Source organism: Patagioenas fasciata, chromosome 26, assembly GCF_037038585.1.
Source record: "Patagioenas fasciata isolate bPatFas1 chromosome 26, bPatFas1.hap1, whole genome shotgun sequence".
NCBI lineage: Eukaryota > Metazoa > Chordata > Aves > Columbiformes > Columbidae > Patagioenas > Patagioenas fasciata.
In genome coordinates, this window is record NC_092545.1 from 3,888,317 (window position 1) to 3,914,622 (window position 26,306).

General features: G+C 47.7%; 2 protein-coding genes across 19 annotated transcripts in view; both read right to left on the minus strand.

Annotated features, from left to right (window-relative positions):
- The window catches only part of SLC4A5 (solute carrier family 4 member 5), a 29,797-nt gene extending 14,264 nt beyond the window's left edge, over positions 1–15,533 (minus strand). For 5 of the 10 annotated variants that reach the window (XM_071799375.1, XM_071799370.1, XM_071799371.1 and 2 more), the window contains exons 1-10: positions 15,176–15,533; positions 14,054–14,153; positions 12,185–13,882; positions 10,473–10,820; positions 9,876–10,067; positions 5,992–6,121; positions 2,699–2,859; positions 2,322–2,477; positions 901–996; positions 215–270 (exon numbers count right to left, since the gene is read on the minus strand). In XM_071799375.1, coding sequence (XP_071655476.1) covers positions 215–270; positions 901–996; positions 2,322–2,477; positions 2,699–2,859; positions 5,992–6,121; positions 9,876–10,067; positions 10,473–10,545 — 864 coding nt within the window. In that variant the 5' untranslated portion in view covers positions 10,546–10,820; positions 12,185–13,882; positions 14,054–14,153; positions 15,176–15,533. Of the gene's footprint in view, positions 1–214; positions 271–900; positions 997–2,321; positions 2,478–2,698; positions 2,860–5,991; positions 6,122–8,710; positions 9,141–9,875; positions 10,068–10,472; positions 10,821–12,184; positions 13,883–14,053; positions 14,154–15,175 lie in introns of those variants that run through there. The other 5 variants (XM_071799372.1, XM_071799374.1, XM_071799373.1 and 2 more) reach the window with 5 other exon arrangements.
- Positions 15,534–15,622: 89 nt separating this feature from the next.
- LOC136112165 (tetraspanin-15-like) overlaps positions 15,623–26,306 on the minus strand; it is an 84,323-nt gene continuing 73,639 nt past the window's right edge. For all 9 annotated transcript variants that reach the window (XM_065856672.2, XM_071799383.1, XM_071799387.1 and 6 more), the window contains 2 exons: positions 26,006–26,122; positions 15,623–16,121 (listed from right to left, as the gene is read on the minus strand). In XM_065856672.2, the coding sequence (XP_065712744.1) occupies positions 15,888–16,121; positions 26,006–26,122 (351 nt within the window). In that variant the 3' untranslated portion in view covers positions 15,623–15,887. The remainder of the gene's footprint in view (positions 16,122–26,005; positions 26,123–26,306) is intronic.

Below are 26,306 nucleotides of genomic sequence, written 5' to 3' on the forward strand. Positions count from 1 at the left end.
CCACCTCAGCACCCTCGCACGTCCCAAATTCTGCGCTCAGCTTGCAAACACAGGTATTATTTCTGGAACAGCTTCCCCATGAGTTAGCGGGGATCGATACGTGTATTAATCTCCCTAATTAAGAATCTGCACGGTTATCGACCGCCCGGCCCCCGTCCCATCATGTCGGTGATTCTCCCCACATCATCGTGCCCATGTTTTTGGGGGCAATTACCTGGTCGGTGCTCGGAGTGTCCGAGATGTCGTTCATGCTCCGACTCTGCGCGTGACCTGATGGAGATAAGAAAGAGAAGGTGAGAAATCCACCCCGAATTTCAGCCCCACGCACAAGGAAAGGACTTCAGCGCAAAGAAATAAGGATTATTTATTCTCGCAAACAAGATGAAAAGCCAAAATTATGATTTTTTCTGGTAACCGTCACGCTGCGGTTACACAAACCACATCTCATCGACGGTTGTGGTGTGGGGGGGACTACGGTGGATTCACGGATTCCCTGATGGAGGGCATGGGAACAGAAATTAGCCTTGAAGATATTAAGGCCTACCCGTGAGAAATATAGGAGTATCCGGAGATATTAAGGTGTACCCATGAGAGAGAAGGGAGTAGAAGAGTAACATTGATGATAGCAAAATTAGCCAATGAGATGTTACTGCTGTAACTTGTAATCAATAGTGAAAACACACATGAATTGGGAAAACTGTGTAAAAATGGACTTGTGGCAATAAATGGCATCTATTACTTTCATCCTGGAAGAACTTGGTCTATGTCGTTCGAGCGTCTCAACCACAACAGCGGTGGGACCTCTTGTAATTGCGATCGCCTGCTCTCACTGCAATCTGATTTTTTATTGTTTTTCCCTGATTTTAGGAGAGTTTTGGCCGACCGCCATCCCCGGCTTACGCAGGCGGCCGTAGCTGGCGCTCTGGCGCATCCGCAGGTCCTCGGTGGAGCGGTGGAAGGCGGCGCCGGTGGCCGGGCTCCGGACGGGGCTGCGCGCTGTGGGGAAATAAAGCATTAAAAGAGAGGCAGGTATCCGGGGAACCCTTGGGTGATGCTGACGGTGAGATGCCGGCCTGAAAATCCACCACCCGCACACCCGTTTTTCATCTCAGATGTTTAAGCTGAATTACTTCACCAGCAAGATTCCCCTTTTCCCCCAGGTGTTTTCTGCGTTAAGCATCTTCTCAAAAAAACTCCTGAATTCCCAAAACTGTGTTTTCCTTGGGGGAAAATTGCCCCATCTGGATCAGTTTTGTTGAGCTGCTCTGCAACCACAGCATCTATCCCCTTTTTTGTTAAACCCATTAAAAATAATGATGCAATTCCCACTGGGCATGTCTCTATTTTCAGTGTGCTGGTGGTATTTATTCCAATATCACGGAGTTGCCATTGGAATAAGAAACGTGAGGGACCCTTTTGCTCCTGCCAGTGACTTTCTTGTCCTTGATGTCCTTATTCACATGTTCAAAGCGATGCCATCGTGCCAGCAAGGAACCAGAAACACAAAAGATGTCCCTATTTTTCACATCTACCAGGACTACCCGCAATGTTTCCAAGTCATCCCTTTTATTGAGAGCTTCTGAGCATAAATTAGCTCAAATATCGAGTCACTGATACGGATGGTGGCTGCTTTGAAATACAGGGATGCCCAGGGGGTGGGAATATTGCTCATTGACGGGCTCTCCCGTGTGCATTTGGAGCTTGGGCGCTGCTGTTCTGGCTACCCGAGGAGCAGCCGAAGGCCGGCAAATCTCAGGCTCCACCAAATGACCTCCACTTAAAGCTAAGTAAATAATCTAGTGTGAAAACAAACAAATCCCCTTTTATAATGGCTCAAAAATAGGCAGGTTCAACCACGGAGCAGACTGGATTTGTCTGTGGGCTGCTCTGCCAGGAAACCCCTTGGCCAAGCGACCGCTGGTGTCCCTCACACAACGTTCTTGTCCATCGTAGAACGGTTTGGGTTGAAGGGACCTTCAAAGATAATCTAGGCCATGAGCAGGGACGACTTCATCCAGCTCAGGTTGCTCAGAGCCTGCTAAAAAGTCCATCCCCATCTTTCTTATTGGCTTCTTTTAAGTACTGAAATATAAAATGACCATGTCCATCTCAGGAGGCATCTCCTTGGCTTCCAGCTCCCAGTGACCCCTCACCCTTAAAGCCACCAGTGGCAGAAGCTCTTAGGATCTTTCTCAATGCAGTAAAAACCCCCAAATGGTTGAGTTTCCCCATTTCCTTCTCCTCAGACTTTCCTCCCCACAGGCTTGTTCACCAAAGACTCACGGACGCAATGAGGCGCAGGTTGGACCCCAAGGACTCACTCGTGTTGGAGGAGACGGACTTGCCGATGTCGGCCAAGGACCGGTGGATTGGCTTCTTGGTTTGGTGCCGGTGCTTCCTGAGGAGCACGTAGCTAATCTTCTCCCGCAGCTCCGGCTTGAGCAGCCCGTCCTCAATCTGCTTCTCAATAACATCATCTGCAAGCACCCAACGAGGGAGACGCGTGAGTTGTCCCACCGCAAACCCAAAGAACTCAAGACAACAACATTTATTGAACCGAGTGGATGGTTCTCAACTCCTGATTTTGCTTATTCCCGTGCAAGTTGGTTTTTATTTGCACACAGCAAGGAAATGTATTTAAATCAGTTCCCAGCACATGGGGAAAAATCCACCTGAAACCACCGATACCCGCTCGTACCTATGATCTGGGGCAAAGAGTAGCCGTCCAAGTCCAGGAGCACCGTTCCCGTCTGTAGACACGTCCGCAGCTCAAACAGGCTGTGCAAGGACAACGTGGACACGTGGGGCTTGCTCCACCTCTCCCCACCTTCCTCCACCTTCTCTTCAAACTTGATCCACCTGCAACGAGAGCGGCAGCCGTGGGAACGGGCACGGAGAACGGGAAAATGGCTTTTCCTGCGGAGTTTCCCTTCTGCAACATGAATTAATTAATCCTGCAAAGTTTTGGGTTGTTATTGAGGGCAGGAATGGAAAAATCAAGGAACATCATTAGGCAAAGTTGCAAAACCTCTTGGCTCCACCACGGAACTCAACCCTACAGATTTTTACCATCTTCAAACTGCTCCTGAGAGATTTGGGAGGTTTGAACTTGACTTAACCAGGACCCACATGGGCCAACCGTGCATGCAGGGAAGCAAAAAATCAAAGTGTTGCAAATGTATTTTTAATTCTTGAGGTTTCAACCTGGGTGCTTCACTCTCCTGATGGGAAATGAGCGGGTTTGTGAGCCCTTGGAAATCAGCCCTTCCGCCTCCATTCCTTAATTGTACAAACCAAAGATGTGAAAGCGAATGAATGGGGCCCGGCAGCTCTCGCCCAGACGTCCATTTGGGGCAGAAAGCTGCTTTTCCTTTGCTGCGTGGATTAGCCTTCGCAGGGCTTAACCTTGCAACTTTTAACTGGTACAACTGGGATCTGGGCACAGACGGAAAGGACGTAGGAGGGTTTTGGAAATAGCTGATGGCTCCCGAATGCTGTAGGAGAAGAGTGGGGAGAGCACGGGATTGTATGTGCGTTAAAACGCTGCTGCAAAGAGAAAACCCTGCATGTTCCTATTAAATAATGGTCTGTACTTGGGACAAAACCCCAGAGCATCCAAAAAATACAACATTTGCCCCTTGTGCACATCACTCCAAAGCTCCCCAACCTGATACTTCTGCAGAAACCCCTTCTCCATCCTTTCAAGCATCACTTTATTGGGGGGCAATTCAAGCTTCCCGCCGTAGCGCCCATTCAGCCCCGGCAGTGCTTGCCCAAAGCCGATTAGGTCTCTTTTCCTTTCTTTTTACCCCATTTTCCTGCCGAAAGTGGGTTATTAACACGCACGCGGGTGGGTGTGCGGGACTTGGGTGTGTTGCCAGCGTCCCGTGATGCTTTGGCCACGGCTGCAGCAAAACTCCGTCTCCCCGCTGCAATCGGCTTCTTTATCTCCATGTATTTCCATTTATTGGGGATTTAGGCACAGGTTACACTGCTCCCAGCCAGAGCAGCGGCTCAAGCCAGAGTGGAAATCGGGGACTTGTGAAACCTCCGTCCTCCTGGGAGGAATTTAGAAACCTCCATCTCAAGCCCTTCCTGGTGAAAACTCCAATGCAAATGTTGATTTTTTGACTTCCAAGCCTTTTGGGGAGTGGTAAATACATGCAAAATGAGGAGGGGGAATAAAGAATTTTAGCAAAAGGATCTCTGCGTTTGAGCAGGGCTGGGAACCAGGAGGACGCTCCATGGTTTTCCAAATTTTGGGTGATGCCAAAAATCAGCCCAAGAGATGGGACAGTACCATCAGCACCCCCAATTCCCGCCCCCAAATCCCCCAAACCTTACACAGCTGAGGGTAGGAAGAGAAAATTCCACTTGGATTTGGGATTTTTCCCCTTGGATAAACTCTGATTTCAATAAAGTGAACACCACTTGCGACTCCTCCAATAGTTTTTACCAAAGATGTAGTGGGTGGGGTATTATTCTTATTCTTATTCTTATTCTTATTCTTATTCTTATTCTTATTCTTATTCTTAGTCTTAGTCTTAGTCTTAGTCTTAGTCTTAGTCTTATCCTTAGTCTTAGTCTTAGTCTTATCCTTATCCTTATTTCTTATTTCTCATTCTTTATTCTTATTCTTATTTCTCATTCTTTATTCTTATCCTTTATCCTTTATCCTTTATTCTTATCCTTATCCTTATTCTTATCCTTATTCTTATTCTTATTCTTATTCTTATTCTTATTCTTATTCTTATTCTTATTCTTATTCTTACCTTTCTTTTTCTTATCCTTATCCTTATTTCTCATTCTTTCTCATTCTTATTCTCATTCTTATTCTCATTCTTATTCTTATTCTTATTCTTATTCTTATTCTTATTCTTATTCTTATTCTTATTCTTATTCTTATTCTTATTCCTATTCTTACTCTCATTCTCATTCTCATTCTCATTCTTATTCTTATGTCTCATTCTTTATTCTTTACTCTTTACTCTTGTTCTTGTTGCTTGAGGGGCAGGACTTTTGGCCTTGACAGCAAAAGCATGGAGGTAAAACGACCTGGAAAAAATGTTCTTATGTCACCTATTCCCATTTCCCAGCTCTCTGCTCTAATTCTCCAGTTTCCCAGCACTTTACCCCAATTTTTTCACCCTCCCAGCACTTCCTGAAGGGTTTTGCTCTCACGCTGCAAAAGGGAAAAGATGGGACAAGAGACATTTTCCTCCCTTCCTCCTCCTGCAGCCGCTGGACAAAACCCCCATTTTTTCTGCATTTCCTTAATTCAGACGCGGCTTTTTTAATCCCATTAAAGCAACGCTCATTCCCTGACTCTGTTTCACCCAGGGGGGGTTTTACACGACACATTTTCACAGAATCCCAGAATGTGAGGGGTTGGAAGGGACCTGGAAAGCTCATCCAGTGCAATCCCCCATGGAGCAGGAACACCCAGCTGAGGTTCCACAGGAAGGTGTCCAGGCGGGTTTGAATGTCTGCAGAGAAGGAGACTCCACAGCCTCCCTGGGCAGCCTGGGCCAGGCTCTGACACCCTCACCAGGAACAAGTTTCTTCTCAAATATAAGTGGAACCTCCTGTGTTCCAGTTTGCACCCATTACCCCTTGTCCTGTCACTGGTTGTCACCGAGAAGAGCCTGGCTCCATCCTCCTGACACTGCCCCTTTAGATCTCTGTAAACATGAATGAGGTCACCCCTCAGTCTCCTCTTCTCCAGCTCCAGAGCCCCAGCTCCCTCAGCCTTTCCTCACACGGGAGATGCTCCACTCCCTCCAGCATCTTGGTTGCCCTGCGCTGGACTCTCTGCAGCAGTTCCCTGTCCTTCTGGAACTGAGGGGCCACAACTGGACACAATATTCCAGGTGTGGTCTCCCCAGGGCAGAGCAGAGGGGCAGGAGAACCTCTCTGACCTACTGACCACCCCCTTCTAACCCACCCCAGGATGCCCAAAGCATCAACCCAAAGCGTCTCCCCGATGCTCACCTGGCCGATTCTTTCCACTCCATCTCGTCGCCGTCGTGCTGCAGCGTGTCCATCTCGGTGAACAACGTGGGGTTGGGAGGCTCATCGTCTTCCCCCAAGATGTAGCGGAGACGTTCGGCAGCCGGTGACACTGTTGGGAAGGGGAAAAGTGGAGATTCACCATCAGCTGGAGATGAGATGATCCCAATTCATTTCTATATGGAAACGCCCAGTGGGGAAAGAGAGATTTGTGGGGCTATTTAGGATCTTGGGGTTAAAAAAGGAGGTTTTGAGGAAAATGTTTAAGGTGATAGACATTAAAGGGTGGGGAAAATCTAACTAATCTTGTCCCAAAATTTCTGTGCAGAGAGATACTGGTGGAAAGGTGTGTGGCAGGAGGAGGGGAATATATAGGGAGTTAAGGATTGCGGTCACTCCTATATATAAAATAGTCAAATTTCCCTTCCAGCAGCAGCATGTGCCCCATTTCCATGGGGTTTCCCCCATTTTTCCCTACTAGAGAGCCTGGTTTTGCCAAGTTGGAACTGCCTGCCATCAGTAACCAAATCCTCACCATGTCCGGTATTGGGACGTGCGGGCGCTCACACGCGTTTTGCTGCTGCAACCCTGAAGGGAACGTGTATCATTCGAGGGAAATAACACACATTTACCATTTCTGCAGGAAAAAAATGCAGTTTTTTGGCTGTGAAGATCCCTCCTGCTCCTTATGGTGTGAAACAAAACCTGCCCGCAAATTCCTGATTTACGCAAAAAGGGTTTTTCATCTTCGGTGCATTCCCAGTGACCACAGAAGGGTGACGGGTCTGCCCTCTCCTCTCAAAATAAGAAAAACAGGCTGGATTTGCTCTTAACCCTCTCATTCTTGGTGTGTTTTTCTAGCAAATCCTCATAATTGTGGTTGCAGGGAGGGATCAAACACCTGAGAGTGAACTTGGATGTGGCCAAGATGGAGCTGCACCCCGGATATTCAAACCAGAGGTTAAAATCAGCCCCACGGCTCCATGGAAATGGTGTATTTTTAATCAATTTTTATTAAATTTAAGAATTTCTTAATGAAATCATGGGTCTTACGACTCTCTCTTAATACAGTTAATCCAGCTCAGAAAATGTCTCTTTTAGAATCCTCCCGCTCTCAAACCTGGGAATAAGAAAGTTGGGTAATACAGGACCCTTAAAAGCAGGTGATTAAATTTGTGTGTGAGAAATGAGAAAAATAACAAGAATATTGTCCTCTCTCCCCCAAAAAGCAGCCAAAACCCAAGTCCTGAAAGAATAGGACGTCCCTTGCGCTCTAGGCTGAGCCTGCTTAACCGCTTAAGCTCTTTAAGCCCCAGGACTAAAGCGCCGTTGTCAAGTCCTCCTTCTACTTCCATAAGCTTCGTTATTATGATTATTAATATTCCTGTTAATTTTGGAGCTGGGCTACGTGCCTGGAAGGCTTCAGGCTCTTGAAGCTTAAGTGCTGTTCGCGTAAGAGGGGATGAAATGGGTGAGAAACCAGGAACCCGCCCCCGCTCTCCTCCACAGCCCGAAACTTCAAATGCCTAAAAACCCCCAAATTCACACTAAATGCAACGAGCCAGACGGCGGCAAAGGGAGTTTGCTGGAAATACCCCTCTTGGGTAGGACCTTCAGATGCATTTATAAAAAAAGGGGGATTTGTAATTTTGCAGGAGGGGTTTGCAAATCCTCAACTCGATCGTTGTTGCTCCCAACGCTCAGTGATGGTTTTTGGTCCTGAAAACTTGATCAAGCACCTAAATTAACCCCGGGAAGCAGCAGGTACTCGCTTGAGAGGATTTAGTGCATAGCGGCACCCAGGGTTTGGCACCTCTGGGGAATAGAAGAGTAAAACTGCAACGACACTGGCCAAAAACCACAAAGCCACCCTAAAATTAGCGCCTATTTCTTGCAAGATGGATGCCCCGAGTGGGTTTGTAGCTCCCTGAGGCAGGTTTTATGCTGAGAAAACACTCATGGGCTGCTATTCCTGCTTTACAGCCATCGAACCTCCGCTGGGATTTCAGCTGTGGTGGATCCGAATGGAGCGGTAATGCTGCTGATAATATAGGATGATTTTACGTACACAAAAACTTACATTTCTGTGGGTAATCGGACAGGACAGACCGGTTATACTGAGTTAAACCTCCTTTAATTCGAGGTGCACAGAGCCAGTTGCACCCCAGCTTTGATCCAGCAGTAAAACCTCGCCTAGAGATGCTTTTCCAAACCCCAAATCTCGCTCTGGTTTTAGATACAATAAAAAAGGGGTCGGGGAACGCGACGCTGCTTGGGTTTGGAGACTAAACCTTATTTAAGGCTCCAGCACATTAACCATCTGCTGTCAGGGCCCTTCTAGACACCAACAGCCTTTTCTGGGGGTTTTGGGGCTCAGAAAGGTCCCTTCCCCCCAAAAAAAAGAGGAGATGGGGTGTACATCCCATAGGATTAGATGCTCCACTCTTATTCAATAAACCCCCAGGTTTGTGAGACATTTCTCCTCCCAAAAATCCTATTTTCTGCCTCCCCGCTGCTGAGGAGCAGCAGAATGTGATACAATCCCCCCCATCCCCACTATATTTTTGGGGCGAGTTTTAAAGCTCGGTGCCCTAAGCTCAGCCCAAGTTGTTTTTGCAAAGAGAAAGCAAAGCTGCAAAAAAATGAAGCCTTTTTTCCCCCACACCATGGACACCAAAGAACGATGGAAATAACAACCTACCTGGAATAATGTCCATATTTTCCCCCATTTCTTCCCGGCTAAACCAAACCTTCGCTGCGCGGTAGGAAAAAAATCAACTCCAAACTTCCTTTCTTTATCCACTCAGGCTTGTTAAACTCCCCAGGCTTAAGGAGCAGATTATAGGGAATATAAAGCACTTTCCTCTCCCTCGAGCTCTCATGACGGGAAGTTACCAAATCAAACGGGCCGCGTGGCGAGAGGTGAGCGTTCGGTGGCAGCGGGACGGAGCGAGAAAGGGGAGGGAGGGAGACGTGGGAGGACGGAAATCCAAGATTTAGGTTTATTTGGGGGTGAATTTCTCTTTCCCACTTGGCGTGAGGTGGGCAAAACCCACCAAGCTCAGGGAGGAGAGGTTTGTTTGGGGGAAAACACCCACATGGTGGAGTTTTCCTGGGGGAAAGCGGAGTTTGGAGTGGTTTTCCTGCGTGAAATGACTTTGTCACATCAAAAGCAGCGCAGTGTTACATCCCAGTGGTATTTACTGCAGAAAAGGGGGGATAAGGTCCCACTCACGCCGCCACCAAAGGCGCAAAGGAGCTGCAAGCGAAGCCACCACAAATAAAAACCTCCCCATGTTATAACATAAAAAGAAAACCTTCCCCTCCATAGGGAAAAGCAAAGCTGAGCACCTGAGCTCTGCTGAGCCGCGACGTGGCAGCTCGATAGAAAACCGGAACATTTCTATAGGGGGAGTGAAGAAAAACCAAGCAAACGCAAACCCTAAGAGATCGACAGCTGCTTTGCTGTGCAAAATGTTAATCCCCGCTAAGGAGATTTAACGAGACCGGGCAAAGCCTCGGGCAAAAGCCTCTGGGGAACAAGGTGTGATGCCCCGGGGTGTCTGCACCCTCGGGACCCCGCGGTACCTGGATTTGCTCGGTTGCCGCCTCCTGAGGGCGAGGACATAATAAAAGAAACATTATAAATTACAGAACAACCTCTTTTTAGCTCACCCATCATCTCATCAGCCTCAAATCCCACTTCACACCCTGTGTCCAGCTCTCAGAGACATCCACAGGGACAGATAAACCTGGGAAGCGTCAGGAAAAGCCAAACGCAAACACCGGACCAAGCAACGCAGTTAAGCACACAGGGGGCGATTTAAGCCTGGTTTAAATGCCACAAAACTCCCCGCAGGACTCACTGGTCCTGCTGGCATTGTCGTTGCCGCTCTCATAGCAGCCGTGGCCGCCGTCGTCGGTGTCGGAGCGGTCGTGGCGCTCGTAGTGCCGCTCGCTCTCACTCGCCCGGTCCCGGCTGGACGCCGATCTTCGCCGACGCCGTTTCCGCCGGTAGCCCCGCGGCACCGGCACCCCGATGTAGATGGAGTGGTAATCTAGAGGAGGGGGAAAAAACGCTTTAGAGAGCAGATCTGAGTGTTTTTTGAAAAAAAAAATAAAAGCCAGGGAGATATTTGGCTTATAGAATCATTGGAAGAGACCCTCAGGATCATTGAGTCCTACCATAACCCAACTCTAGGACTAACCCAAGCACCTGAGAGCCTCGTCTAAACGCCTTTTAAACCCCTCCAGGGATGGTGACTCCCCCACTGCCCTGGGCAGCCTGTTCCAATGCCCCACAGCCCTTTCCATGATAAACTTTTTCCTAATGTCCAATCCCACCAGGCTTAAAATACCCACAAGAGCACTTAGCACGTTTTACATGGGACGTGCCAAGCCGAGCACCCGGAGACCCGACGCATCAGGCGACGCCTTTGGGGCATCCCCAAGGTTTCGCTCACCTTCCTCATCGTCGTATCTCCTCCTGGAGCCGCCGAGCCCCCTCTCGCTCATCCCATCCTCATCCTCCAGCATGGTCCTGCCGCTCGCAGAGAGCTGGGCCAAGAGAGGGAGATTTTAAAGGGTGCTGGGGATGAGAATGGGCTCTTCGCACACCTGCTGGGTGCTCCTCGCTATGAAAATCCGTCACGCGTGGCCCTGGTGAAGGCACAAGGTATTTCCCAGGTGGGTGAGGACCCAGTGGGAGTCGGGACGTTCCCTGTGGATGCTCTGGGGACCCGGGCGAGCTCTTGGTTCACAAAATCCAGATAAATTTCACCCTGGTTACATCTCCGCTCTCCTATTCCTGGCTGCTCAAAGGAAGGCGTAAGCGAAGCGTGAGAGCTTATTACACAGATTTACTGGTATGATTAAGACATAAGCTCAGTTAACAGAGGTTGCTCACTGGCAATAAACACCTGTTTAATTTTTGGGGGTGAGCTGCACAGATAAAAGGGGTTTTGCAGACACACAGTTCATTTTCCCCCATCTCCTAAGCACAGATTTTCCACCCTACACACGCCACCGCTTCCAGGTATCTTCCTTCCAACCTGCTGTTTTATTCCCCATAGGAGTTTTGTTGGATTTTGCCATGGATGCTAATTAATCGCTTAATTATCTGACCTCCAGTGATTGCCTTTCACACTTGACTTGGAGAGGGGAACGGTTACTATTCATGGCAGCCCGGTCGATGCCGCCCAAAGTCACTTTGAGAGCGGTGGCAGAGCCGCCCTCTCCATATCCACAGCAATATTCCCATTTTCCATCTATTTTAGGGGAAAAAAAAAATCTCAATTCAAGCCAAATAAGTTAACAATATAAAGCGAACATGGTGTGAACACTCCAGGGCAGCTCTGCTTGTTTTGCCCAGTTATTGACCCATTGTCCCCCAAGGCCAAGAGCATTTTTAGCCCAATAGCTCCAGCCTTAACGCTGTTGCTATTTGGAGAAAACTCTTGATTTAACCAATTCGGGATATTTTGTTTTGCCCATGTTAACCCAACACTTTTTGCCCAGGGGCAAGAACCCATTTATTTTAGGCATAAACACCTCCGGATGGACAACGATGCCCCAAACCTGGGATAACAACAGTCACAAGCTTCCTGAAAATAACATTCTGGGGCTAATTCTGAGGATTTTAGGAAGCCGATGCTGGCAGGAAATGCAGCAAAATACCCACCCAGCTGCAAAAATAACTCTTTTTGCCCTAAAAACAACCCGGTACCTTCACGAACCTCCCCAAGAGATTTCCCCATGAGCTTCAGCGCTGGGTCGGGGTCCCCAGGTGATGGATGGGGATGCAAAACCCTCCAGCTGGGTCTATGTTGGGAAGAAATATGACTTGTATCGGCAATCTGGTGAGATCTCATCACAGCCCGAATAAACCCATCTAATAAAGCCACTGATAAATGAAAGGTCCTGATTGGTGGCGTCTGATTTATGAGAGTCGTAAAGCCTGGGATTTTTTTCCTCTCATTTTTTACATATAAAGCTTTTTCTCCCCCAAAATCCTCACACGCAAACGCAAGCACAACGCAAACCAGAGCGGCTGGAAACCACGACCGCAAACGCGCTAGAAATAAGGGGAGGAAAAGAAAAGCGTCGTTATCTTTGCCAATTAAACCCCACCAGCTCTCAGCTCCGCAAAACTAAATTTTACCGTTAATAAACTCACCTCGAGCTCCCCAAAAAACGCTCAGGAATTGGAGGATGAGGCTACGGAGTAAAATCACGGGTGCCGGTGGGTGCGGGAGCCTTGAGATAAAGCTGCTCTCGCCACCATCGTATGGACGCCTAATGCCAAACGCTCCGTAGCTCCCAGGTTCAAATGTATTTTGGGCGACGCCGATTGACTTTGGGAGCAGAAAAGCATCACGGGATGCGATGAAACCTCCGGAGGGGACAGGATGTTCTCGGCAGCGCAGATCTGGTCTTGCGCAGTGACGGTTTCTGGATATCGGACCATCGGGACGTCGGAAAATTCAAGTTGTGCGTCCCCAACTTGCGGGGCTGTGTCTTCTGGGGGGCGGTTTGAAGCATTTTTGGCTTCATCACGAGGGATTTGGGAGGGAAACCGCATTGATTTGTTTTCCTCTGTGCAATATTATCTACATCTGATCATAAGGGATGGAACAGAATTCTTTAGGGAGGCGCAGAGAAGCGGTAAAAAAGCTCCTAAAACCCCTGGTGACAACGGGATCAACCCCTGGGCCACCAAGCGGTTTGGGGGCAGATTTTGATGAGAGTTGCACACCTAATTATTTTAAAACGTCCACGTTTTCGCTTGGAAGATGTCGAACATTTATCAATTTGATTTCCCGACGAGGAAGCTCCCGAGGTGTCGACTCCTATTTAACGCCTGGCTTGCTCGCCCGCACTCGGCCTTTTAAAACAGGGGTATCGATAAATCCGCATCAAAGCGGTGCCCGGTGCTTCGTCACAGCTGGTATCATCGTTAAGAAAAATAATAACGAGGGCTGCGAAATCAAACTTTGCGCTTTGAGGCCATCGGAGATCGGGGCTTTTCGGTGGCGTGATCCGGAGCCTCAGCAGAAGCAAAGCGGAACCTGCTTGATGCTTTATCCCTATTCCATTGTCTTCCCGGTTTTACTAAATATGCTCGTCCGTGGGCAGCAGGGTCAGGTCTGGAGTGAGGCAGCGATGTAAAATTGAGGGTGAATTAGGGAATATTATTGGCATCCCTTTTATTTCAAGTTACAAGCTACATTTATAAGCTTTTGCAAAGCACGCTTAGGATTTCACACCCTTGTTTAAACCTACGTTTCCCGTTTTCCAGGCATTTGCAGACCCAATTTCCATGTGTCCTGGTTTTGTTATAAAACAAGTTTCTCTTGGAGTGAATTTGCCTTTCAGCCGAAGCTTCATATCAGCTGCATTTTCCTGGAGAACCAGATCCATGTTTTGGTGAACATAGCAATGGAATGTGAAGTTATTGATAAGCATGGATGGACATCTTGAGAGGGGCAACGAGAAACAGGTGACCAAGAAACCGACCAACTGTGTATAACATCCCATTCATGTGATACTTCATATCAAAGTGGGAGATCACGAGGATCTCGTCCCTTTTCCCTTCTCCTTTTCCTTTTTTCCCTTTTCCTTATGGCGACATTAGGAGAGGACCTTGCGAGTCGTCCCTGCGAACTGAGGCCCAGTGACAGACTGAATCCAGCTCCGGTTGGCTGCAGAGTCCAGTCCAGGACTTTGGGTGCTGGCTCTGCAGTTGCTGAGACTTCCAAGATTGGTTTTGTATATTTTGTATTATTTTCTCTATTCTTATTAGTAGCATTAGCAAAACATTTCTAATTTTTCCAGTTCTCTTCTCTGTGTCCTTCTTTCCCTCCCGATCGCCTGTCTTGAGTGGGAAGAGGAGAGAGCGAGGGGTAAAAGGGGGAGAGGAGGTGAACAATACATCCGCCAGGGTTTTATTGTCACCCCGCAATCAAACCCTCAACACCATGGAAATCAGGGAGCTGGGAGCTCAATGTGATGCATGAATTGAGTTTGCCCATCTCACATCACTCACCGCCTGTTGAAAAACAGAATTAACCCACAAAAATCCTGCATCCGACCCATTCCGCGGTCCAGTATCAGCCAGGAAAATGGTACAAAGGTGTTGGCGGCTCCTGTAATAAAGAGAAACAAAAATAAAAATGAACTTCCTTTCTCCAAATACGTGGAAATACAAAGAGGTTGAACTTATGGGCTTGGGTTTCTTAATGTTTTACTAAACATCTCCTAGGGAAGAAAAGCAAAATCCACGAAGCCCATGAGCTGCCTTGTTATTCTAGAAATAATTGTGCTCACCCCATTTCTCTGCATGTTTTACATTCTCCAAAGAAAACCCCCAATCCCACAACCCAATTTTGGCCAAAATAATTCAATAACCCAACTCTTGTGGTTCACAGCTCCATTTTCAATGTGATTTCTGGAATAAAGAAGGTTCAAAAAGAGCTTTTTCAGGCCTGTGTTGCAGATTGCTTCTTGTTTAGTTAAAATATAAAGCTTGGGAATAGTCAGAAGAGGGAGACAGAGCCCGGCAGTCGCACACCAGTGCTCACCCGCCTTTCCCCGCTTGGGCATCCGAATAAATGAACCAAAAAACCTTCATTAATAAAAAGCACCACTAATAAACCCAGCGTTTCCTTGGCTGAGCGGTGCTGCAGACACATCGCTCTGTTGAAATATAGATTTTTGGGGCTTTTTTTTTCTTTGCATTTCGCTTTTGAGACGATTCCTCTTGTTTGATGGATGCAGCGATTACAGCCGCCCCGGGGCACCCGCAGGATTTGGGTACATTTGGACAGAAAACAGGTCCCTGATCTACGCACCCGTCTCCGCGTTTGATTTACGGCTGCTGGGGGAGGCTTTGCCATTGGTGTTTTATTGCTCAGGCAGCCCGGGGAGCTTTGCAGAAGGTTTCACTGCTCTTTTTCGGGGTTTTTTGAGAAAAACACATTAATACTTTTGCAATTCATCTCGCTCAAGGTTTCCAAGCCCGTTTCCCAACGCACCTCGATTTATCGGTTGGATGCGACACACGCCGGTTATTTAACTCCTACATCCCAAGCGATGCGGGAGGGAATCGCTGCTTTGATCACCATGTTGTAGTGCTAAAAATTAAGAATTATAAAGGGTCGTTCCTTACGTGGTCATTAGAGATTGGTGTCCAGCAGAGGGGGGTTATCACCATCCCAGAGGCAGCGCGTTGCCAAAATAAACCCGTCTTCTCTTCTAAAATCGCCGAGCGCTCCTTTTCCTTGCCTGGGGATAAAAACTGAAGCCACAGGTCACGGGGAAGAGCTGGAAAACTTCAGATATTGGGTTTTCCTTGTCCAAACAACTGTTTGGCTGCAGGTTGTGCCTCCCTGGGGATTTTAAGCCTGGAAAAGCCCTTTGGAAAAGCTCTGCAGAGCAATCTGCTCTGGTTTTTGCCTTTAGTTGTGATTTTTTGGGGGCTAGGCACATTTGGGCATCTACCATAAAATCACAATTTTTCAGATTGGGCTAAATATAACTATAAAATACCTCAAAGCGCAATGACAACGGTGCTACTTCCCTCCTATGGTCTGACTGGCACGCAGCAAGCAGGAGCAACTTTGCAAAACACAACAGAATTCACATTTATTCCATAAAAAAGCCCAAACTAATAAGATGTACAAACACTTCAAAACGTCAAAATAGCAAAAAAAGAGCCCGAGGAGCTCATGTGCCCGCACAGTACGTTGTATTTTTAATACCCCTTCCAGTGTCACTTTGCAGTTTCCCCCAAAGTACCTCCTGACCCTGAGAAGATAAATCACGTTATTTCCACGTTCGACGCCCTAAGAGCTTCGCTCCAAGCTGCTTTTTGGTCCTTCTCACACTTTGCTGTGGTGGGTAGTCCCTTCCTCTTCATCCTCCTCATCGTCGACGCTAACGGGGACGTAACCCCCTTCCCTGGGCAGGCACCAGCACCAGCCCGCGCCGCTCAGGTCCAGCGCCCCGAAACTCAAATCCCGCGTCTCCAGGATCCTGAAGTCGACGGCATCCAGCTTGGCGTAGATCTCGTTGAGCTTCTGCCAATACAGCCAAGCCATCACGAGGCCGATCGCCTGCAAAATAACGATTAAAAGCGCTATTAGTCGCGTCATCCCATCCCCAACGGTTTTTCACGGCTGTGAGCTCAACTTCCAAACGTGGCTCCGAGAAAAGGAGCGAGAATCAGTAAAAATTTGCCAAAGCAACAGGCTTGTTGCTGAACTCATTAACGGCAACGTCCGTCTGGTGATTTGTCACATCAGCCCGGATAGCGGGACATGGATTAGTTGGACATCACCACGAGCATCGCGAAGAGAGAGGTGGAGAACCGGGCTCTGCTAAAATTAGGATATTGCTGTGCTGCGCGAGTTATCGCCCATCGCCCTGCTGGCCGCCAGGGAATTAAAAATAAGCTTTAAATCTTCAGCAGACCTAAAAAAAAGGCATTTTCATCAGCAAAAGATGTCAAGCGCCTTGCTTTGATTTCAGCTGACGTCTCCTTCGCGGTGGCTACAACGATGAGGCGATAAAGCCGTCGTCAGGAGCTATTCACAGAGCAAGCGCTGATGAGGGACGTGGTGACAATCAGAGCACTGGTGACAATCAGGGCGTTGGGACGGTGACAATCAGAGCACTTTCAGCAAAAGCTACATATTTTGTACTAACCCTTTACCCAGCTTGACTACTGATCCTTAAAAGTCAGGTTTATAAGGCCCAGATGCTTCGGGATATCACGGCGTTGGCACCGGCACACAAACCGCAGCTTTATAGATCTTTTCAATGCATGAGAGGGGATGGAGAAGGATGAGAGCATCTTGAGCCTTGGGGCTTTTCCTCTCATTTCTGAGGCTCATAGTTAATGTCTTTTTTCTGTATATTCTTTGCTTGCAACAAAAAGTCAATAACTACCTCAGCTGCACCTGTACCATCCATCAGCTGGAACCTCCCGTGCTGTTGCGGCACATTGGTTTTGGAGCTGAAAAATACTATTAATCATTTCTCTAGGTCCTAATCGATCCATTAAACAAAAGATATATGGGGGTAAGAGCAAAGGGTTGTAACGCACCTTAAATTAGGGACCATTTTATCCCATAGTGGAAACTGTTTGCTCAGAGGAGGCTGCAGGAAACAGAGGCAAAAACTCCATAGGGAAAAAGCAAATCAGATAAATTTGCTGAAAGCAAACAAGCAAACACAAACATCACCGGGTTTGTTAATTTGCCTTTTGGAGATGAAGAAAGTCGCTGCCATCCTCACGAGCAGCCTGTGCCTCACACTGAACGCGTCCCAAACCAGCTCCATATTTATATTTCCTTCTCAAATGAACCCAGAGGTGGGTCCTGAGGGGACCCCCCAGACCGACAAGGCAGAAGGAGCAGAAAACCACGTCCCAACACAGAGAACCCTTCCCCAGACTCCTCAGTTGGGGCTTGACCCCGTCCCACCTTCCCAACTGCACCAACCAATCCGCAAAGAGCATCCCACTCATTCAGCATTCCAGCTAATTACTGATAATCGGATTAATCACCTAAAGAACAAATGAGGAAGCAGCATGGTTACGGCCAGCGGGGCTTTTCTGTTTGCAGGAATTACAGAAATGCTGGATTCGCGCCGTTAGGGAAAGATGACTATGGATACTGAAAGAAAAATCAAGTTCTGGAAACATCTCAGCATCTCCTTTTGTTATAAAATAACCCAAAATCAGGTTGTCTGACAGCCCCGGTAACTTCAGCATCCGTATCTTCCCTCAGAATATTCCCTGCTGTGCTGCGGACCATTGAAGCATCTCAGCGGGCAGCTCCTTCCCCAGCGCTTGGGAAACTATTTCATTCTGTATACGGAGACGCGTTCATCTCTGATTCAACCTGCGCAAGAAGCATTCGCTCCCCGAGAACGTGTGCGATGCCAAAATCAGACTCGGTCGTGTTCGGCAGAGATGCAAAAAATAACAAAATCAAAGATTTTTTCATGGAAACGTCACAAAATCCCAGAACGTCAGGGATTGGAAGGGACCTGGAAAGCTCATCCAGTGCAATCCCCCCATGGAGCAGGAACACCCAGCTGAGGTTCCACAGGAAGGGGTCCAGGCGGGTTTGAATGTCTGCAGAGAAGGAGACTCCACAACCTCCCTGGGCAGCCTGGGCCAGGCTCTGACACCCTCACCACGAACAGGTTTCTTCTCAAATTTAAGTGGAACCTCCTGTGTTCCAGTTTGAACCCATTGCCCCTTGTCCTATCACTGGTTGTCACCGAGAAGAGCCTGGCTCCATCCTCCTGACACTGCCCCTTTAGATATCTGTGAACATGAATGAGTCACCCCTCAGTCTCCTCTTCTCCAGCTCCAGAGCCCCAGTTCCCTCAGCCTTTCCTCACACGGGAGATGCTCCACTCCCTTCAGCATCTTGGTTGCCCTGCGCTGGACTCTCTGCAGCAGTTCCCTGTCCTTCTGGAGCTGAGGGGCCACAACTGGACACAATATTCCAGGTGTGGTCTCCCCAGGGCAGAGCAGAGGGGCAGGAGAACCTCTCTGACCTACTGACCACCCCCTTCTAACCCACCCCAGGTACCATTGGCCTTCCTGGCCACAAGGGCCCAGTGCTGACTCATGACCAGTGGAGTCCTGCTTTCTTACTCCAAATCTGCCCCCTCTTTAGTCCCCAAAAGCTGGGATGCAGGAGGACAAGGGTGGTGGGATGATGCTCGGAGACGTCTCCATCTTTCCATGAACATCAGAGCGTCCCCCCGATGCGCATCTCGATAATAAGATTGTCCTAATCCGTATTCAACAGCAAAGCCTTTAAGTATTTAAAAGTTTTTAAATACTATTTAAACGCACGTCAAGCTTTAGCATTATTTGCTTCTATCAGATGTCATCGCTGGGCAGATTAAAATCCCGCTGGCTGAAAGGACCGAGAGCACCAAGCCTTTGAAATGACAGTTTTTCAGGCAATCTTGTTATTTTTGCCTCCATAAATCAAAGGGGAATTCAGAACAGATTTGTGTTTACAATCAATGGAATGCAAATAGATCCAATTCTGCAAAACCAGGGACATCGTCCCTCCTGCTCCTCCTAATGCAGCATCCGCGTTAAATTGGGAATTTCTCGAACGGAATAAAATTACCTCGAGTCCTTCGCTCTCCTCTGAGTTATGAACCACCTTCCATTCCAGCTCGCCTCGAAATTTCCTCTTTCGCTTAATGAAAACAGAACAAGCTGTCAGGAATATAGATGCGTTCAATATCTGCAGCACCAAGGGCACCATGTTTTCCCAAAGAAAAGAGGCTCCTAACGCGATCGCTGATTTTACTGCGGCGCGATATGAAGGGAGGCGTTATGGCAGAGGAGCGTGTTCACAAAGCGTAGCAAACCAGAGGCGAAAAATACTTAAAAGCTGCTTTTCTCCCTGCTTTCCACCCCCTTGTGATGGTATCACCAGCCAGCAAGGGGGGAACTGCTTGGGAGTTACTACTTGTGCCCATTTAAAGTTAGAAAATTGCCTTTATCTTCTTTCTGGCTGGTGTTGAGGGTTCCATTCTGCTGCTTTCTGAGCTGTTTGCCGGGGGATTGAACTGTACAGGGTTTACATGGGAGTACGAGATCATCCCGTAGCTGTTTTTACCGCACGCAAGAGCAGTTGTGTGCAGCAAATAAACCCTTTGCGTACCAAGGGAATTGATAAAGCATCCAAGGGAAATCACAATGTGATTTTATCTATCTGTATAAAGATATTTTTGCAACGATAGTGCAACAGCAAATGGACTATTTAGGTTGCATTTTGCTTTGCTACTGTAATTTGGTGGCCCCCAAAGCCCTGCAGATGATATTATTTGGGAATAAGCATGTAACGTTGCACCAGGAAGGAGATAACCTGTTGCTTTGTTGGTTTTTTGAAGCTGAATATCTAAATGCTCAGCAAAATAAAAAGGGGGAGGGTGTCTGCTGGCACTTCCCACCTCTCCAGCTCCTCCCAGTAGCAGCTCGATCCAAATGTGTTTTGCACTGAAGACCAACTGCACCTCCAGACCTTGATCTCCGGCTCTCCCTGGAAAAGCCTGGCTTAATCACAGAATCCCAGAATGTCAGGGGTTGGAAGGGACCTGAAAAGCTCATCCAGTGCAATCCCCCCATGGAGCAGGAACACCCAGCTGAGGTTCCACAGGAAGGTGTCCAGGCGGGTTTGAATGTCTGCAGAGAAGGAGACTCCACAACCTCCCTGGGCAGCCTGGGCCAGGCTCTGACACCCTCACCACGAACAAGTTGCTTCTCAAATTTAAGTGGAACCTCCTGTGTTCCAGTTTGCACACATTGCCCCTTGTCCTGTCCTTGGTTGTCACCGAGAAAAGCCTGGCTCCATCCTCCTGACACTGCCCCTTTAGATCTCTGTGAACATGAATGAGTCCCCCCTCAGTCTCCTCTCCTCCAGCTCCAGAGCCCCAGCTCCCTCAGCCTTTCCTCACACGGGAGATGCTCCACTCCCTTCAGCATCTTGGTGGCTGCGCTGGACTCTCTGCAGCAGTTCCCTGTCCTTCTGGAGCTGAGGGGCCACAACTGGACACAATATTCCAGGTGTGGTCTCCCCAGGGCAGAGCAGAGGGGCAGGAGAACCTCTCTGACCTACTGACCACCCCCTTCTAACCCACCCCAGGTACCATTGGCCTTCCTGGCCACAAGGGCCCAGTGCTGGCTCACGGCTTAAGTCAGGCCCAAACCTACCACATTTAGGGTAAGGAGCTTCTACGTCTTCATTTTCAGACCAGGGATGTCTGTGAGGACCAGCCACTAATTCTCCCCATCAACCCACTCCAGCACCTAAACAAAATGTATGTCTATCAGACAGAAAATAAAACCTCAGCACTCCAGAGCAAAAACTCGCAGGGATTTCGTCTCAGACTCCCAGGGGCTGGATGACACTTTCGAGCCACCTAGGAGGACGATGAAATAAAACCCATTAATCACTCTCGGCTTTTCAAACCATCACTTTATCAAATATTTCATTTATTTTTCTTCCACCCGTACCCCAACAAATCCACGTGGGGACACGCGGCCAGGCAAAGGCAATCTGATTAGTTTTTGGTTTAAGCCCCAATTATAAACGCTCATTTAATCCTAGAAGGCTCCCAGGGGTGTCTGCAAGTCCCCACTACTGGAAGCCCCTTGAGTTTTCTCTATATAAAAGCTCAAAAAGCAAATTAAACCCTCACTTATTTAGTTCCTGAACCTGCGATTCCTTCTAGCCAATTTAGAACAGTGACACTAATTAGAGCCGGGCGCTGCGTCGTCATTAAGCTACAGGTGTTGGCCGTATATTTAATATGGGAATTTGGGCCACTTTAATGCAACCAATGGTTATTCCTTCTCTTCTAGCACTCGAGGAAGTTAAATATATACAATATCTATAAATATAGCCAAGTATTTGGGGCTACGCTCCAATTTCTATGGTTCTGGTGCAGCGTAAAACCTTCTGCCAGACACAAACCATCTATTTCTGTCTCCCACGGAGCTGCTGTAGCATTCATTTCAAGGCTTTTTAGTGCTCAGCTCCATCCTTACCAAGCCCGGCTTTGCTCACTGTCTTGTAGCAGCTCCGCTTGTACTTTTGCATTTAATGCTTTTGCATTAGGAACAGATCTCACCAGGGCTGATCTGGCGGAGATTTAATTGCAATATCCTCGTTGCTTGTTGATTGACGGCTCTTCTGGCAAAAAGAAACACGCTCGGAGTCAGGAATATTTTTGGAAGCAAAGAATTAAAGGGCTCAAATGCTCATTTTCACATGATTATATAAGAAAAAGGCCTGGGAAAAGCGATTTTCCCTTAGGGATGTGTCTATGCATGTGTGGATGTGAACGGTGGCTCGGTTTGGGGTGAAAACGTTGCATTTTGGGCCCTTGGAGAACACACAAAGGGAGCTCAGCTCCTCAAGTCGCATTTTCCTGGGCAAACAAACCTGCAAAGCTCCGCTGAGCTTTTGCTTAAACAAAGGCAAAAATCACAAGATGGAAAATAGCGACGAAACGATGCTCAACAGCCTTTGCAGGGCGGCGAGTGATTAACCACATTGTGCTGCCAAAACCAGCTCTGGCCATGGAGAAAATCAACCATCACCCCAACGAGGGTCTTGTGCAAGCAAAACTGCCTGCAAATAAAACCCCTTCTTGCAAAAGTCCCGTGCGCCCGGTTCCAGAGGCCTCTGCCCATTTGCGTGGCTGTAAAGTTGGATTCTGCTCAACGCAAGAGCTGAATCATTTCAAGCTTTCCCTGAGTTAATCAAGTAAAAGGCAAGTATTTAACTTTTATTGGCTTTTCTTGCCATAAATTGATATTTATAGACCAGTGTCGGAGAGGTCGTGGACTGTAGATGGAAAAACCTTTTATTCTTTTCTACTACATTAAGCGCACATCGGCTGCTGGAGAATAAACCACCTTCCAGCACCCGGAGCAACGTGGGTATTAAAAAGGGAACAAAATACAAATTAATCTTGCAAGGAAAAGGGGAACTTTGGCAACACGAAGCCTTTTATGCAAGGAAACATTTAACGCAACTGTCAGCGAGACATGAAAATGCCAACCCGCAAAATGCACCTCGTGAGTCTAATGCCACAGGTTTGAGGATTGAAATAGTTGATTTTGGGGATTTATACTCTTAGGAGGGAACATCTACATCTACAATGATGCTGTGTTACTCTAGCTGCTCCCAATGTAGAGCTTTGGAGATGAAATATTCATGTGAAATGGAGGCAGCATTAATTTACCGCAGAGCCGACAGATACTAACCCTTGAGAGTGACCTTTCTGGGACTTCTTTTCCTTTTAAATTGGACTTGTGCCACCTTCTGCTTCTTTAAGATGGAGAAAAAGGGCTTGAATAGCTTTTTTAGAATGTGTTTCTACCTGATTACAGCGGCTACGTCTCCACTTTCCTCAAGAGGACGAAATCCCGTCGGAAAATGGGATGAAATCCCATCTGCAAAGACACGGGGATGGAGAAATCGGAGATATTTTCCCTGAAGTCAATATAAAAGTTGCTGTGTGGGTGCAGCAAAGGGGAAAGAGCAACACATGAGGTTATTTGGCTTATTTTAACTATAAAAATGTGATGTAAACTCCTCGGATAATCTTCCTAGAGGCAGGGAAGGGAGGGATGCAGCCCATATAAAACAAATTGACGTGCTTTGCTGTGCCTGCTGAAAGATCTGGGGTTGCTCCATAATTAAACACAACTGGTACGAGGCCACGACGTGAATTTGCCATTGAGTGCCAGCAACTAAATTAAAACGTCTTCTCGAGAGTGATAGGAAATGCATCACAGCTTGGCCTCGGTCGGCAGCTTGGCTGAGGAGAAGGGCAAGGAGATGGAATTATTGCCAGAGAATGAAACATAGGAGGGAAAAAGAATTAAAAGGTACTCCGCAAAGGCAGGAAAATAATTGAGGCGGTGCGTTTCTGCTTCGCTCTGAATGAAGTAAGACAAATGAACACGATCGCTTCCCTGCTCCTAAAATGGGATTATCATTATTTTCTTTCCCATTGCTTGATGGCTTATTGAAAAAAAAGGCAGAGATGTTCATGATTTAAGAGCAATTGTAATATGATAAGCTCCCTCTGCCTCGCACCGGTGGGGAGGGAGATTGGTTGCCACATGGGGATGTACCTGGGCAGGATTTTTCGCTGTCTCTTCACTTGTTAAATCAGTCCGAGACCCACCAGGACGCAGCGGATTTAGAGCTTTCCCCAAACGCACTCAGACAGACGACTGTAGGCGTGAGGACGCAAAGCCGAGCAGCCCGTCCTGCGCGATGGCAAGACAAAATTTGATGGTTTCGCACATCTGAGCGTGATGGAAAGAGAGAAATAATCAGCCGCTCACTGCAAATGCCCTAAAACAGACAAAACTTTTCTTGCGTCCTTGTTTCTGCACTAGAAGAGCCGGTTGCTCACCCCAAATCCAAGCACAAATAGAGAGTAATTTGGGTTGGAAAAGCCCCTCAAGATCATTGAATCCAATCATAATCCATCCCTGGCACTGTCCCATGTCCTGAGAACCTCATGTCCGTGTGTCCAACCCTCCAGGGATGGTGACTCCAGCACTGCCCTGGGCAGCCTGTTCCAATGCCCCACAGCCCTCTGGGGAAGAAATTGTTCCCCACATCCAACCTCAGCCTCCCCTGGCGCAACTTGAGGCCGTTTCCTCTGCTCCTGGCGCTTGTTCCTGGGGAGCAGAGCCCAACTGCCCCTGCAGAGAGCAATAATAGAATCATAAATAATAGAATAATCTCGGGCACTTGGATGACAAACACCAGCCGAGCTCAAATCCTGACCTTCGAGCCCCTGAGCTGCTCATCATCATATCCAAGGCTGAAGTTTGATCCTAAGGAAATACAGCACATTGAGGGAAACTGAGCAAAACCCAAAGCTGGACACAGGACATGGACCACGGTCCCAACCTTCTCCCCAGAACCCTGCAAGTTTCCAACCGAGGTGGTTTGCAGCTCCGTGGAGAAGAATAAGTGCAGAACGTGACAAATTGGGCCTAAGATGGGACAAGTTAACACATTCATACTTCCTAAAATTAAAAAAATTATCACCTCCCCACGTCAACAGTGCCAACTCTTTTCCCTTGGCTCGGCAATTGAGGGACAATATTCTCACTCATTCTGCTGGCAGATGCTGGGGACGAAGCTGTTTCTGGGCTGACAGCTCCTGGCAATGCAGATGGCCATTTAGAACCTAATTCCCTCCCAAACTTGCCAGAATCAAAACCGATTTATATTTAAAACCTGGAAACCGTGAGCAGATGGGAAGAATGAGGTTCTTCATCTGAAGAGCGTTTAACGGCACGCCGGAAAAATCACAACGCTCTAAAGCACTTGATATTCATCAAGGCTCAGCAACCCTCCTCACCAGAGCTGGTTTTGCTCCCCGTCCTTCCCAGTTAAGAGCATCACGTTGGGTTAATGGGTAACGCAACAGGCAGCTCCCGTAATGGGCTCTCGACGCCCTGCGAGGCAGATGGAAGCGGTCGCGTCTCTTATGGCACCTTCTCACCCCTCTTTTGTGCCTGTTCCTGGTGGGAGCACAGCAGAAAGGCTTTGGAAAAGCATCACAAACTGCTCCCCCGCTTCGGTTTTACATTTGGACCATCTGAGAGCTCAAGAGGAAAGTCCAGCCTTTGAAAAACCAGCTCAACACACCACATATTACCCCAGCAGCTTCTGCTTTATTTGGCTGCTATTTTCCCTTTCACTGCAAGCAGAAATACATCAAAAAATACATATAATTTCACTCCCATTTAGATAAAATCCCATATCTGGAAAGCATCAGCAAATGCCTCCAGCAGCAAACCCAATGTTAGACCAAATGAGATAAAAAGAAGGCGCTTGTTTGCGAGTCTCAAAAGGAATTAAAAAACCCAATCAAATCAACCTTAAATCTCCGAAGTTTTGTCAGAAATGATGCTGGAAAGCTCTAAGGGAGATATTCAGCTCCAGTGTTGCCCCAGGTGCAACCCAAAATTTCTCTCTGTATCAAGCATCTGTGATGGAGACTTTAATTACTTGTGCCAGAACGTCACTTGGATCCTCAGGCATCATCAATGGGAAATGGATTTTATGAGGCGCAGCAAATCCTGCTAAATTTAAGATTATGGTCGGTTTCTTTTAGTTAATATTTATGCTCTATTTGAAAAGAGCTGTAAAAACAAATATTAAAGGATTCGCCATGCTAACATATGCATGCCGAGCTTTTAGACGCTATTACTTGATCAATAATTAGATTTCAGGAGTGAGTTACGAGCCAGCCAGCACCACAGTCATAAACTTAATTCTGCTACGGAAACGCTCTGACTTTTCCAACGCAAGACACAGATCTCTAAGTGCAAATGGAAGGGGAAAACCATTAAAAATGAATTATTATCGTCCTCCAGCGTAGCGAGAGACGCTGAGTGGGATCCACCACGTACCTGTGGAAGCAGCAGGGAGCAAACGATGCCCAGAGTGGCCTCGAAGTTGTCTTTGAGCCACAGCCCCACGGCGTGGATGCAGCCGCGCACGTGGATCACGTCGAGCAGCTCCAGGCGCTGGAACAGAGCGGAGAGAAGCGCCATGGTTTTCATCAACACCTTTGGTTTTTGGGGAGATGTTATTTCTTGCGTTCATGCCTTCGTGAAAGTGGAGTTGCATGAGAAGTGTTTGGGAATTGATTTGTTGAATTGGAGCTTTCCCTGGGTTTTTTTGCCAAAAAACCATCGCTGGGAGCTACGG